This window comes from Acyrthosiphon pisum, chromosome A3 (genome assembly GCF_005508785.2).
Source record: "Acyrthosiphon pisum isolate AL4f chromosome A3, pea_aphid_22Mar2018_4r6ur, whole genome shotgun sequence".
NCBI classification, from domain to species: Eukaryota; Metazoa; Arthropoda; class Insecta; order Hemiptera; family Aphididae; genus Acyrthosiphon; species Acyrthosiphon pisum.
Window position 1 is genome coordinate 4,283,695 of NC_042496.1, and position 15,270 is coordinate 4,298,964.

The 15,270-nt window shown below is 40.9% G+C and overlaps 2 protein-coding genes across 5 annotated transcripts in view; one reads left to right on the top strand and one right to left on the bottom strand.

Moving 5' to 3' along the window:
- LOC100159966 (3-phosphoinositide-dependent protein kinase 1) overlaps positions 1-11,573 on the top strand; it is a 32,898-nt gene extending 21,325 nt beyond the window's left edge. The window contains exons 1-9 of one of the 4 annotated variants that reach the window (XM_016806338.2): positions 4,648-4,686; positions 4,782-4,887; positions 6,149-6,415; positions 7,248-7,290; positions 8,115-8,261; positions 8,380-8,803; positions 8,934-9,453; positions 9,533-9,685; positions 9,817-9,958. In XM_016806338.2, coding sequence (XP_016661827.1) covers positions 6,215-6,415; positions 7,248-7,290; positions 8,115-8,261; positions 8,380-8,803; positions 8,934-9,453; positions 9,533-9,685; positions 9,817-9,930 — 1,602 coding nt within the window. In that variant the 5' untranslated portion in view covers positions 4,648-4,686; positions 4,782-4,887; positions 6,149-6,214 and the 3' untranslated portion in view covers positions 9,931-9,958. Of the gene's footprint in view, positions 1-4,275; positions 4,687-4,781; positions 4,888-6,148; positions 6,416-7,247; positions 7,291-8,114; positions 8,262-8,379; positions 8,804-8,933; positions 9,454-9,532; positions 9,686-9,816 lie in introns of those variants that run through there. The other 3 variants (XM_016806337.2, XM_029491826.1, XM_001950984.5) reach the window with 3 other exon arrangements.
- Positions 11,574-14,297: 2,724 nt separating this feature from the next.
- On the bottom strand, positions 14,298-14,696 carry LOC115034394 (putative 3,4-dihydroxy-2-butanone kinase). Its single transcript, XM_029491176.1, has one exon. It carries the CDS (start codon positions 14,694-14,696, stop codon positions 14,298-14,300), a length of 399 nt encoding a protein of 132 aa, XP_029347036.1.
- Positions 14,697-15,270: the final 574 nt, after the last annotated feature.

Genomic DNA, 15,270 nt, shown 5'->3' on the forward strand with positions numbered 1-15,270 from the left:
AGAGAGGTTTTGCGTTTTACGCTGCGAATCATCGTCACATGACATTGCGTCGTGGGGAGGGGATGAGCGTCTGGCGCGAGGGGGGAAATCGTCTGGTTCACTGACGGGGGGTGCGGTGTCTCGTCGAGTGTCCGACGCGCGCGGGGATCTCCGTTCGCGCTCAGCGATTGTTGTTGTTGTTGTTGTTGTCGTCGTCGTCGTCGTGTATAGCAGCCGCAGACGGTTGGCCAGGTGCAGGCGGCGGGCCCGGTGCGCGTATGTCGTGCCGCCCTGTCTCTATCGCCAAGCAGCAAGCGGCCGCGTCGGTGGACGACAACAATAGGGGCCGCGTACGTTTTTCTTCTCGGCAGTCCGCAGATCCCTGGGCCAGGTGTGAGAGCGAGACGACGATGTAGACTACCCAGACAACGTGCTACAGTCGTGCTACACCTGCTTTCACCGGGCGGCGGCGTATTGCACGCTTTCACTACCGTTCCGCCGAGAAGAAATAACACTACGTGTTTACACGTAATTTACGCTTTTGCGAACCATAATATTAATATTATATTATTATTATTATTACGTCGTTGCCGCCGCCGTTGATAAAAATAAGAATATCTATTTTGGGTGGGAAAAACCGGTGTTCAATGAGTTGGACTCACAAACGTGCGCGTGCACGCACGGTCGACGGCGGCCGTGTGGTTGTGTATATTACCGCGTAAATATATATTATTATTATTATTATTATTATTACTAAAGAAAGAGAGGGAAAAAAAACGCGGGTTGGTGTGCGTGTGGACTACTATACTATTATTGAGTACAACTACAACTATACAAGGAACCCGCGCGCGCGCGTCCATGAAGATGGCATTGAACTTGTCGTCGACCCCGGTGGCCCTCCTCCTCAACGCCTCCCCGCCGCCCTAACAGGGCCGTTGACACCGCCGCCGCCATATGTCCTTGCGTGCGGCGGCGGAGTCGTCGTTGTCGCAGGGTTAACAGCCGCCACCGACACTCGCCCCGGTGAGGGGAACAAACGACAACGACTCCCGGTAGGTGTCCCGCCACCGTGTCCTTGATGATCGGCGTGCACGCGTTATATAAATACACGGATCCGGTGTTATGTACGAGACTAGTTTGAGCGAGAAAACAGATTGGCGAAAAAATGTGTAATACATAATATTATTATTACACTAAAGCACGCGCTTGCGGCGCGTTTGGGGAGAGGGTGGATTTAGGAGCGAAAACCTTTGATTGTTTTGAATCACCGACGGCGATGTGATAAATACGGACATGTCTCACGCGCGTCCGCGAAAGTCGGCCTCGTCGACTTGTAAACAAACCGTAAACAACGGAACAACAACAACGTCGACGACGACGACGACACACCGCTCTGCTGTCGACGAGACTGCCTTGGGCGTTGGCAAGGTCGTCACCACCACCACCACCACCACCATTACCGCCACCACCACCACCACCTTCAGTGCTTCTGCGGCGTCCGTCGTTCTTTGCACATCCGGAGAACAACATTATTATTTATAATATTCAGTCAAAAGAGCACTGAGGCCGTTGTTGTTTCCTTTTGGTTTTCTGCCTCTACTGTTGTTGTTTTGTCCATATTATATGTAGCCTCGTTATCATTTTTGCAGTTTTTCCGTGGATAATTCCCGTTTTCTCGTCACCGTCGTGTTGTTGTAGTCATTGTGGTTTTTATTTTATTTTACTTTTAATCTGTTTTTTATTCCGTGTGCCGGCCCGTGTACACCCCCGCTATCACGTGCCGTATCGGTACTTGCAAGCGCGTCCGGTTCGAGTCCATATTTGTTACGTCACACGCCGCCGTCGGATCCCCCGCGAGAGATAACGCGCCACAAATTGTTGAATGACGCAATTCGGATGCACACACACCACCGCTGTGTACACTCGACAACAACGTGTGCGTGCGTGTGGTTTCCGATCGCGTCAATGTTTTGAATGAAATGCGTCGCCGCCGCCCGCGATAACAAACAATACTCACACATACACAATCGACACTGGCGCGCCGCATACGCACACACTCACTTGGCGCTTTCGGTGCCGCCGAATTATAACGATAATTATTATTGTTTTTTTTTTTTTAAATTTTATCTCAAGCTGCATACCAGTGTCACACACACACACGGCGTACAGTGATACGGCTTTTTTTTTATTCTGTTTTTTTAATTAATATTTACGAGACTGACGTTTTTACACGACAACAACACACCGCCACTGTGTATGAGTGAGATACTACAGCTGAAGTGTATCGTGCGCGCGCCATTTTTATAAATTTGTTTTCGAATACGACGCCCTAGTCGTGGCGTGACAGCCACTCCGATGGACGGACGATACGATAACGTAATAATAACAAACGAAATAAAGGATTTATTCTTCGAATTGGACGAATATATTATAATGCGTATAACGTCTCATGCCATGCCATGCATTTTCTTGAAGACGAACACCTTTAAAACCAGATTTTACAAAATATAATGTCTTTACTTACTGGTATCAATGCCACCACCTCATCCCCTACTGGAAACACGGACACATACGCGCACTCGGACCAAACCCCGTCGTGTTGTTGTCAAATCAGTGGACGACCAAAATTCCTCGTTTTCAAAAATCTCTGTGCATGTTTTGTAACTGTGATATACCTACTCATATTTCGTCGAGCTGTAAAACTCTTCCCTGTCACCCATCCCCGTGCACCCACATCAGGCCGCCGCTAGACCATCTAAATGTTGCCTATATCGATTTATGCGATGTTCCTGAAATAAATAATAACAACATGACCCAAAATCTATATTTCGTCCGTCGTCGTCATCCATCGTTTATAACAACAACAACATCAACAACAACAACGATTATGTGGGTGAAGGTTGCGTGCCGCGCGCCGCCGCCACTGTTGTCGCAACTGTCAGTAGGTACGCGAAATAATATTATATACCATTATATAATGGAAATATTATACGCATCGATTTCACAACGGAGTTTGTAGTACAATAGTAATGTGCGGTTAGTTTTTCTTCTATTCGAAACGGAAGAAACAAGCCTATAATATAACGTCACGTCGTCGTGTGCGGGCGGGTGGCGGCAACGCAATTGTAATTAACTGCAAAAGGAAAACCAACAAAATAACCGAGTAGTTTTTTACAGCAAAATTTCGTTAACTATATAATATATCATATGCACGTCTGTCGAGTTTGAATAATATAGGTAGTAGCGGTGTGTAGCAGTGTTTTTGTGCGCTCGGTTGTTTACGTCGGGCCGCCACCGCTGGATTTCGAATGCTCGAAAAATATAGGTCAACCGTTGGCGTTTGGTGCGGTAATATACATACAACGGCCTATATATACGTACGAGTATATGTTGTATATCATATTATTATGTATATAATGCGTCGTCGCCACTGTTGGACGGGCGCCGGGGAGTGGCGAAAACGGTTTTAAAAAAAGTTTTACGACGGAGTAAAACGGAAACGGCTGCAATGTGTTGTGGTGTGTGTATTTAGTATTATAGTATTATGTACTGTGTACAGGTGTAGCGAAATTTTATATTATTTTTATTATCATAACGACCGGCACGTGGAGGAAGGCCGTGGCGTTCCCTTCTGTTCCGTCACTGCTCCCCACCCGGCAATCTCGATGAGTTCAATATTATGTACAGGCCGCAGTGGCTGTAAAAAAACAGCCTTTTGGCCTGCCACCAAAACGCATAACATAATAATCGTCAAAAACAACACACAAACAAGAAACACGCACATACCGAGACGGCTGGACGGCTAAAATGTATCGTTTTTCCATTCTCCTTCGACGACCTACGTTCTTAAAAAACATATAGAGGTGATTTTGACGGTGTAATCTGTATATTACAATACAATGTGTGTATAAGACTTGTGATAACGCGAATTCAGAGATCCGGGTACCCCTAATACTGTGGTGGGGGGTGTAATGGAGGGGCTAGCCGAGGTCGTCGTCTTTACGAACGCAACTTCCCGGGGGTGTTTGGTTGGAGAGGGGAGTGATGGTCGGGTGACCACCTAAACACGAAGCGATTGGCAATATCGTGTGATGTACTGTGGAGCCGTCCGAGCCGAGTAGTCGTGCGGATATAACGGGTTTTCCGTGTTTGTGCGCTTTGCTTACAAAAAAATAAAACGTGTTGCCGGCATGCGTGTGGCCTGTCGAGCGAATTCCGATCGAACGCCATAACATATTATATAATAGTATGTACACCGACGAAGCGGATGTACTCTCGGTGGGGCCGTGTGATTTTTTTCGACGAATTTTTGCCGTCGGTTTCCTCATCTTCCCATCCGATACGCGGAAATGAGCCAGGACCGCGGTGTACGCGAACATAATATATAACGTCCGTTTACGTCATAATCTACGCCAACAGGCGGGTGGACAAGTAGCAGAGGGATATAGGGTTGTTTTATTTACTCCCACTCGCGTCGGCGGCGCGTACACGCTGAATCCCACGCAATTACGTCACGGGCGCGCGCTTGTGTGCGTGGTGTAACGCACCGACGAAAACGCCCGCGACACACTGACATCGTTGTTGCGGGCGAGCGTCGTCGTCGTCGTCGTCGTCCTGCAACAGAGCACCGAGCACCAGTAATAGTTCATATCGCGCGCCGTTGTGAAATAATATTGTCGCCGCCTCTTCAAAAACCTCTTCACTTCCGTACGTAATACATCATACCTGTTAAATAATATAATTTATATCGTCACTATTTTTTTTTTGTTGCTAAAATTACTTTAACATTTTTCTATTATTAGTTCTCTCGCTCCCTCCCTCATCCCTACCGTCACGTATGTCGACATTTCGTCCGTGCAGCATTCCGCACAGGACATCGCTCCACGGGTGCGTGCCTGCAAATCGTGCGTACGTAAACCCATATATATATACCCGATGTACCTATATACACATGTGCGTGTCGCCGTCGTATGGAAAAGTATGTGATGTGAACGCGGGTGGCCGCCGCCAACAGCAGCAGCGCCTCGCGCGTACGTAACATTTTTATCGTTCCGAAATAGAGAATCGCGCGCGGGGTCCGGCGCGGCGTGACGGGGTGCGCGCGTGGCGTGTCTGGGCGGCCGGGCCGAGCGTGTTTGGCACGGCACACCGTCTGGCCCGGGTCACAGGGTCGCCGTCTGATAGCCGTCCAAAAGACGGCTCTAGCGCCCTCCGTCGCGCTAAAAAAATCGTCTCCACGTCCTCTTGTCGCCCGAACTTAATGCCGCAACGAAATGATATTAAAATAATTGAGTGTAGATCGCATCGCTACGATCCGATGACATTTTAGTTATAACCCTTACCCTGGACGAAAAAACGAAACACAACATCGAAGCATTTCGCATAATGTGGTGTTGCGTGATGTTGTGTAAAAACCGGGGTACCTACCTACTTTCCATATCATTATAATATTCTCCTCGCCCAACGCTATCCGGAAACGACTCGTATTATTATTACGGACCATTATAACATAGCTATGTCGGCATGTACCACCGTAACCTTGCAAACTATGCGTCGAAGCCCCTGAATGCATTTCCATCGTCGCGTATATTATTCTGTTTCGTAAACGCCGTGTTTTATAATTTGCACGATTTCCGAACAAAGGTCGCGTACCGGGCGGTGAGAGTGTACTGCATAAATAACGCTCATTGATGATGATGCTGTTGCGCTGCTGCAGCCGAGTCTTTTTATTAAATTATTATTCATTTTACCATCGTATACTGTTTATACTAACGCGCTGAACGAATACATTTGCTAAGACAACGACAGAGTACAATTTTTTTTCGCGAATTTTACAGTTATGTCTTTCTTTTTATTTTTTTACATTACGTTTAGTATTTCGGTCGTCGCCGCTGCCCGCCGGGCGGGAAGAGAGTGTCTCTGACGTTGGGCGACTTGCCAAATGACGTCAGAGGCCTCCGCAACTACCACTGCCGCCACCGGTGTAATGTTTTTTTAAGTTTAAGTGTGTGTATGTCGGGTGGAGATCACGGCGGCGGGTGTTTGATTTTCTCGACGAACCGGCCGTTCTTTCCGCGTGCACGTCGCAACTCACGATTTTTTTTTTATTATTATTATTTCAGTTTTGCATATATAATAAAGCATTATAACGTCTTCTTATTCTCCACAGATAGCAGCAGCTAAATCGTCCTCCACCGCCGCGTTCCACCACCAATCGCAGCAACAAATCGTCGTCATGTCGCCACCTCCGACTATGCAGACGGCCACACCACCGGCACCATCAACTCAGGCCACCCAGACGTCCCAGGTGGTGCAAGTCAACGGCGGTGGTCAGTCTTTGACCGCCGACAAGATCGTCAACATGATGCCAGTGACGAAACGCAATCCAAAGGATTACATTTTCGGAAAGGTCATCGGCGAGGGCAGTTACTCGACTGTAAGTATTCAAATATAACCACTGTTCACTACATAATATTATATTATAATCTATATGCCTACATAACCCGACAGTTATATCACGATTCACCTCCAGCATTATTTATCAGATCCACAATAATTACGTGTATTGCCTCCATAAAATTCCGACATGATATAATACACTTGCCTCCACGAAAATCACAAAAATATAATATTGCATACTAGCACTAATTTGCCAACAGTGCACCACCTTGACGACCACAAGTTTTTCGTGTAGGTAATTTGTTTATTATTATACTCTCTCCACAAACAACACCTACGAATGCAAAATTCCTTATCGTCATACGGTCTTACCGACCTCCGCTAACATAATTACTCGAACGATCTATTTTTATGCGGTTTTTTTTTTTATATCGTCGTCGACCTTTCCGCCGGTTCGCCAAACCCATTATCATCGACACGCGCCACTCATTTCGCACGGCGGCGTGTGTGGACCTTACGTGGCCGCACATGCGTTATTCTGTCGGAGAAAAAAAAACATTTCTCGCGTCCGAAAACGTTGTCGCTGTCGTCGTGTTACCGACCCGTGTGTCCTCAAAAAGACCTTTGACTCTGGTATCGTAATAGTGTTTTGCCTATAGGTATAATAAACGTTGTAACACGCTCGGCGTAAACTCATTGACCTTGGCTACAACTGTTTTTATACCGGTTCAGTGACCGACGTGTTATCATCATCATCACACACACACACACACACACACACACACACACACAACACTAAATACAGCAGTAATAATACTGTATATCGTTCTTAACGTGTACGTTAAATGCTATTGTTTTTATCTTTCCAGGTGTATTTGGCCAAAGACATACATACAAATCGCGAACATGCAAGTGAGTGTCCATTTGATAAGTTAATGACCACCGTATACATTTTATAAATATAACATTTCGTGTACCATTACTATCACTACTACGGTTATAATAATTAGAGTTATATTCAATAAATGTGTATGTAAACGGGGAATGGGGTAAATCATGTAATGGGGGAAAATATAGCCACTTATTATCTACGTGACATTGTTACCAGTGTGAGGAGGAGTAGGAGGAGGAGTAATGGTGGGGTGGTGGAGCGTCACACATGAGTTTTGACACTGCACGTGTCTTACTGCATTTTATCGAAATAAAATTCGCGACCTCAAAATGCCGTTACTGTCGTATGTGCGAATTTTTTTTATAGTCCAATATAATACTATTCTACAAGGATGTGTCTTCCACGTGTCAACCTTCGGCGATGTCGGCGCACAGTGTTCGCTTTCGGGCACGGGTATTATTACCCTTGAACAACGGACGTTTACGATAAAACGCACGCATATTAGTCGGCCATTAATATTTATATGACTTCTTCGCTTAATTAGTACTGGTGTTAATTTCCGTCGATTTTTTTTATTGCTCTCTTCTGTATACAACGTTATCGTTGTACACAACATATAACTGACAACCGCTTTTCGTCGTAGAAGAGGAGAGTGGGGGGGACCTCCTCCCCCAAAAAAATTATGTAAATTCGTTTTCGCTTGGTAGTATTTCTCATTCCCGCACCCTTTATGACGATACGCATTCCGCGCTCTCTACTATGCAAGCTACTATAATAATTAATAATATATATTATGATATCGGTGATAATTTCACTGACGATAAATTTTGTTTTGATTTTACAGTTAAAGTCTGCGAAAAACAACAAATCATCAGGGAAAAGAAACGCGAACAAGTACGTCGTGAAAAGGACGCTCTTAATATTCTCAGCAATTCAGGATCCAGTCTTTTCGTCAAGCTGTACTGCACGTTCCAAGACACCGAACGACTCTGTATCCTTAACATAACTATCACCTATATGAATATTAATTTGTACACAAATTCTATGTTAGGCTATACATCTCTTGTGTAGCTCGCTTTTGTGGTGTTTTCCTTAACACTTGCTCGTAGATTTTGTTATGTCATACGCAAAAAACGGTGACTTGCTACCGTACATAAATAAAGTGGGCTCGTTCGACGCTGCTTGCACTCGATTTTACTCGGGCGAAATCCTTCGCGCCCTGGAGCACCTACACGACCTGAACATTATGCATAGGGACCTGAAGCCGGAAAACATATTGCTTGACCACAATATGCACATCAAGGTGGCCGATTTCGGGTGTTCGAAAATACTCGAACAGACCGACGCTGTGGACAACCAATCTATTTTGGACGAAAACAATCCCCGTCAGCGGACTAACAGTTTTGTCGGAACTGCCCAATACGTCAGTCCTGAACTGTTGACCGAGAAAACGATTTCGCCCAGTTCTGATCTTTGGGCCCTCGGCTGCATTATCTATCAGATGATTGCTGGTTTACCTCCCTTTCGATCTAGGTATGTTATATTTGAATTTGATACACATCGCTGTTTTGTGTTGTTATAATATAAAAAAAAATATGTAGTTCATTGACAGTGTATAATAATAGCATTATTATTATTTATTAATCAAATTCCCATTGTGCAGGAGTGAATACATGTTATTCAAGAAAATTCTGAACCTCGACTATGTGTATCCAGACGGATTCAATGCAGATGCCAAAGATCTGGTACAGAAACTTTTGGTGCTTGATCCAAACGAACGCCTGGGCACCAAGGATGACCAACGGTACACTTCAATTCGTTCACACCCGTTCTACAACGGCTTGGATTTTGACACGCTGCATGTAACAAATCCACCACCTATATACCCTTACCTACCCGGAAATAGCGAAGGCCAAGAGCTTCGTAGTCAATACCGAGTTCCTGATCATTTGGAACCGGGCCTGGACGACAAACAACTGACCCGGTTACTAGGTCTGGATGGCCAAAGCAGTTCCACGACCACCCCAGCACCTGTACCTAGACCGCGCAAACGATCCGGCATTCTTCATATGAATGACGAAGAGAGGCAACACCAACTGAACCAGCAAAGATGTAACAGTAAATGGCATGGTTTAGTTGAGGGAAATCTGATTGTCAAACAAGGATTGGTCGACAAGCGAAAAGTGAGTTTTGTTGTTTGACATGTTTCAATGAGTGCATTCTATCATTATTATGGTATTCACTTGGTCCTTTCATTTTTAGGGTCTTTTTGCCAGAAGACGTATGTTGATGTTAACTATGGGTCCACATTTGTATTATGCCGATCCAGTATCTATGACTTTAAAAGGAGAAATACCTTGGAGTCCACAATTGCGTGTGGAACCTAAAAATTTCAGAATATTTTTCGTTCATACGGTAACTACAATTTCTGTCTTATTTTTTAATTACATTATAATGTAGTACCTATTTTGGTATAATATTTTACCTAATTAGTTAATTCAACTTTTTCAATATTTTATTTTGATTATTTGAATTTTCTTTTGCAGCCAAACAGGACTTATTACCTAGAAGATCCCGAAGGTTTTGCTTTGGAATGGTGTAAAGCAATTGAAGAAATGAGAGTTAACACGTACGGTGTATCTCCTACGACGTGCACTTAACAAAACTGTTATTGATATGACTGTCTTTTTAGTATAATTTTGACATAAACTATAATACTTTAAATTAAAAAAATGTTCTTTTAATTACAATAATTATTTAATTTTTAGTATAATAATAATATATTGCAGTATTTTGTTTTAATGAAAATGATCTGCAAACATATCTGTGATATTAAATTTAAATTTTAAATTAATTGTAACTTAGCGTGAAACAATGAAATTCTATGTATAGTATTTATAATGATTAAGATTAAGTTATTTATTAAATAATTATATTACATAAAAAACGGCTGGTGACACTGCCCCTTGCCCTTGGAACAGGCTGTGCTTGATCGATAAATACCTTTTTAGTGATAATTTATTTTTAATATTTTTTTCTTTCTCAAGATCGATTGGTTGTGCCTTTTAAATTTATTTATTTGTTTAATTAAATTTGCAGTGGTTCAGTTATTATTAGGGATTTCTCTTTTACATTAATATAATATAATAACTAAATGTTAAACATTAATTTTAAGTTCTTTATAACAGTGTTATTTAATAATTTAGTTAAATTGTTGAGATTTATCTAGTGCATTTTAATAAAAAAATCAAGTTACATAAATAACTCCGCGCCATTTGTATTACTATTTTTGAGAAAGAAAAAGTACTAACATTTTATAATTTATTTTATTATTTTGTATGTATTTGTTCTAGCCTTATTTTGTATAATTAACTCGTACTCTCGTCCTCTATGGTATAATGTTTGTAGAAACTTATCTCGTTATATTTTTTTGTGAACACTCACTATTCTAAACGCCTTTTATTTGCATGCATGCAGTATTTACTGTGATATATTTATTGTACGTATTCAAATTGAAAAGTAATAATAATACTTGAAATTAGATGAAGATTAATTTTAGTTAATTTTTAAAATAATTGATTTAAACTAATCGAATTAGTTCCTAAAATAAAAATGTTGATTAAATACACTTATACAGAACCCAAATATTGTTCTTTTTATTAAATAATATACTATTATTAGCAGGACACTTTTATCTAATGTTAAATAAATATATTAACCGACACTGTCCTATAATCCCTTCATAAATAGTAAAATTGTGTATCATAATTATGATTTCTTTAATATATTTTTTTTCTGTAAACTAAATCATAGTTATATATGTATTATGTTGTATACAAGTATACAACACTAAATTGTTTTATGTAAAAGTGTGTGTGTGTTTGTGTGCATAATGTGTGCGTGTATGTGTATAACTATGCGTTTAAATACGATTAAAAAATGAATAACAAGTTACATTAGTAAAACCGGTGTGTTCATTATGCAATAACCTAATTTTACTGATACTTTATACTACCGATACGTTCTAATATTGTAATTAGTTTTTTTTTTTTTATGGTAGATAATATTGAAATTTGGTTTTGTCTTATTACTATATGCTGTGTAAAACGGTGTTGTTCTTTAATATGTAAGGCCCTGGAGAAGCGTTTTCGTCGTGCGCCTCGGCGAAATGTTGTTTGAAGTTACCCATCTTATGAATGAATTAAGTTTAAATTAATAACGTAATTAGTATAATATTGTATAAGGTAATGTAATTGACTAGGAAAAATGAATAAATAAATTATATGAAATTTGAAAATATTAATGACGTGTTGTGTATTTTGGTTTTCCTTGCAGCTATTCTTTCTTTTACGAACATCCCCCTAGTATCCTAAGTATCTAACCTGATGAATCGAATGGGTATGAACAGAAAAACACGTTTTCTAGAGTTTGGTTTGACCATCATACCAGAAGAACAAGAAATGAGTTGCCCAACTCTCGAAGAGAGGCAGCTGTTTTGTAATCGAACACTGGAAAAACGGTACCGATGGGATCACGACGTACGTCTGTAATTCGGCACGTCCGTCTCGACACTATCGACGCAATTTTATTTCTACGCACACTTTTTGCGAAAGCAACACAGTTTACTACACAATAATACGATATCAATCGTCGGTATGTATCACGTCGAGGTCCGGCATATACAATTTTTTTCCGTCGCCATCGCGGCAGGCGATCGTTCGGTGTACTTTTCCAGTATCGCTGCGAACACGATTTTCACGCCGTACGCGCCTGCGTCGGAACTACAACTTGAAGACCGTACGCCACCGTCACCATCGTCGTTCTTCTCCCCTTGATGAATCATGTGTTCGGTCAGTTTGCACCCATCGTCCGCTTCTCTGACCGCTCTGTTCAGTAGGTGGATCTGTGTGTTTTGCAAAGGCAATCTTATGTTAATCACGTAGCGAAGAAATTGGTCAAGAGACTTTTGTAAGGAGGTGAAATATTTTCTATCTGGGTAAAAACGTCAGGGTTTGACCAACTCGGTTGGCACATACCTGAACGTTTGACAGTGAACATAAAAAGGATAAGATGATTTATTTGTTAAAATAAAATGTAATTTGCTTGAAAAAAATGTTTTTAAAAAATTAATCATATCTACTCCATCTCTATGATTAAAAATTAAATTATTGTAAATGATTACTTTTGTTTTGCTACATTTTTATCATTTTAAAATTTAATATTGTACATTTGTATAAAATTATATTGACACTTGTTGACTATAGATACTTGTCAAACTCAATTATGATATATTTATTTTAATGTATATGAATTTTAAATTATACCTACATATAAACAATAGGTAAATACAAATATTTAATAACATAATCCTTAATCATCGGTTTATCATTTTGATAACACAACACGACCGATGTGAAACGTAAGAATTCGACATTTTGTCAATATCGTGTTACGTTCGTAACGACCAAAATAATTGTTTCGTCGTTTTCAAAAACCATTTGCTCGTCGAATTGCTCACCGTGGTGAGGATTCCACCTACACTATAACCGAACCGCGGATAGACCCAATCCAACGCGACGATAGATAACGACCGCACTGTCGCATAACTACAGACGCCATCGGACGTGTCATTGGGCGCGCGACTCGGGTCTCTGCAGCGTATGTCGATAATATTATGCTGTTGGAATTTTCCCGACAACGCCAACACGATAATAATATAATAAAATATTATTACAGCGAAAATAATAGCGCGTATCGTACAATAGGTTAGTATACATATAACACACACACACACACACACACACACACACATGTATACGGACGGCTGTTTGATGTGATATTATATTGTACCTATGTACAATTTGTACCTATTTTGCTGCCGAGTTGTTAGTTTTCGTCGTGACAATATTACTATAATATAGGTATTGATGTGGTCGATCTCGTATTATAATGAAATATAAAATAACTAATGCATTATTGGATATTTTTATAATATATTATTATATAGGTATTATTTAGACAATTAAAATACAAATTTCAAACATAGTTTATGCTTTATAGTTTATAGGTACCATATCACTCTTAAAAGAAATAGTTATTTATGTATAGTTTATATACATTTGGAAGACTAAACGTCGTTTGAGTCGTTGTAAATTTTAATTGATAATAACTAATTAGTAATAATCCTGATTTCAATTTCTAACCAATTAAAAGAAACACAAGAATTGTGATTCTCATTCACACTAAACCATTAAGGTATTTTTAATAAAACTGTAATATTAAACAAAACAAAAACATAAAGAAATAACAAGATCGGATATTCATGTCGGCGATTTTCAATATTTTAATTTTTTAGCAAGATATGGGTATGTGCAATATTACAAATAAAAAATGCTCATATCTCGCATATGTCTAGTTAATAATTGTTTCATGCGGCATGACAGCTATATGTAGTAACTACCTATATATCGCGTAACGATGTATCTAATGCCAATAATATTATACCTACTAAATTGGAAATTACGTCGACTAATTGTAAAATGCCTCATTTCAACAGGCATTAGAACGCTACATTATTCTGGATGTCGACAACAGGACATATTCTTAGTGTTAATGACAGGAAAATATTAAAAACGCTGGAAAAGTCGAAACCAATACTCATCTTATAATTTGGTATTTTAGACGCACTGTAGATACTTATCGCGTCGCTTGCTCGATCAGTACGAATGACAAAAATCGCATTCTTTACGTAATTTATCAAAAAATACCTCGAACCACGTATATCGTGCGTACAGTGTACACGATGAACTTATTACGAACATTATGTCATTTCTATTTTAACTGTGTACACTACTAATTTGAATTCACGTCAGCTACCAATGGGGGGATTTCCGTGTGATAATATTTTTAATTTTTACATTTGACGTAATATTATTCTCCCATTGTGGTCAGTTGACCGTGGCTTTGAAAAGCAAAGTCGCCTAAAAGTCTATAACAGCTATCACTTATTATGATATCCGTTTTATGGTTACTCAAAAGGGCATACCGGGTTTTTAGACTTGCACAAGACGTCCTCCATACCACGAACGGCCGGAACTAGTGCATCCAACATTGTCCTGTCGCCGGGTTGACACATACCGTATGCCTCAACGGCCGCCACACCACGGCGTAGACCGTCTACCCACATGGCCGGTCCGAGGGTTGTACGGCATGAGTGCTTGGTAAATGCCAGTGAGAATGACCGGAACAAGACGGACAATAGCGTGCCCAAAGTGCCGGCCACGCGGGTCTCAAGCAGCCGGCCTATCGAGCGAAATGTGTCTGCGGGGCTGGCCACGTTCACGTGGCCCTCAGTCACGGCCACCTTCACCGCATCCGCACCACGGCGCCAGTTGCTGCCACAGTCGCCGTCGTCTGTCTCGTCCATTGTGTTCATCCGGCCCTCCGCCTGGATAATCCGATCGCACACGTGAACTATACACAGAATAATAATAATCATCAAATGTCAAAAATAGACTTGATCGTGACCTATATATAACAGAAAATGCTGCGTGGAATGGAAATATAGTATTTTATTATAAGTGATCAGTTGAATTTTAATTTATATGAACTCGAACTTAATTTTTTTGAAATTAATGTGATACTAACTTCTTAAAACTATTGAACAATAATATTTACTTTTAACTCATTGATAACTATCGAGATGTTCAAATTCAAACTCATTTCCCCCAAATCAACAGATTGAACTTTGAGATTTAAAAGTTCGAGAGATCATAGAGTCCGGAGACCCATGCCTAAATTATTATAATATCATAATATTATAGTATGATATTGCATACTTATAACGTCTGTTACGAACGGCACTTGGTCTTCGGACACGGTCGTACTCGGCGGAACATCGTCGTCATCGTCGTCTTCGTCATGGTCGTAGTCCTTGCCGCCGCGGTCGCGGTCGTTTCCACCCGTTAGGAGGTCGCAGGGGCAGTGGCGGTGGCGCCGGA

Bases quoted from the DNA above. Each gene is read 5' to 3' on its own strand.
- LOC115034394 (XM_029491176.1), bottom strand. From the start codon at position 14,696: ATGGACGAGACAGACGACGGCGACTGTGGCAGCAACTGGCGCCGTGGT.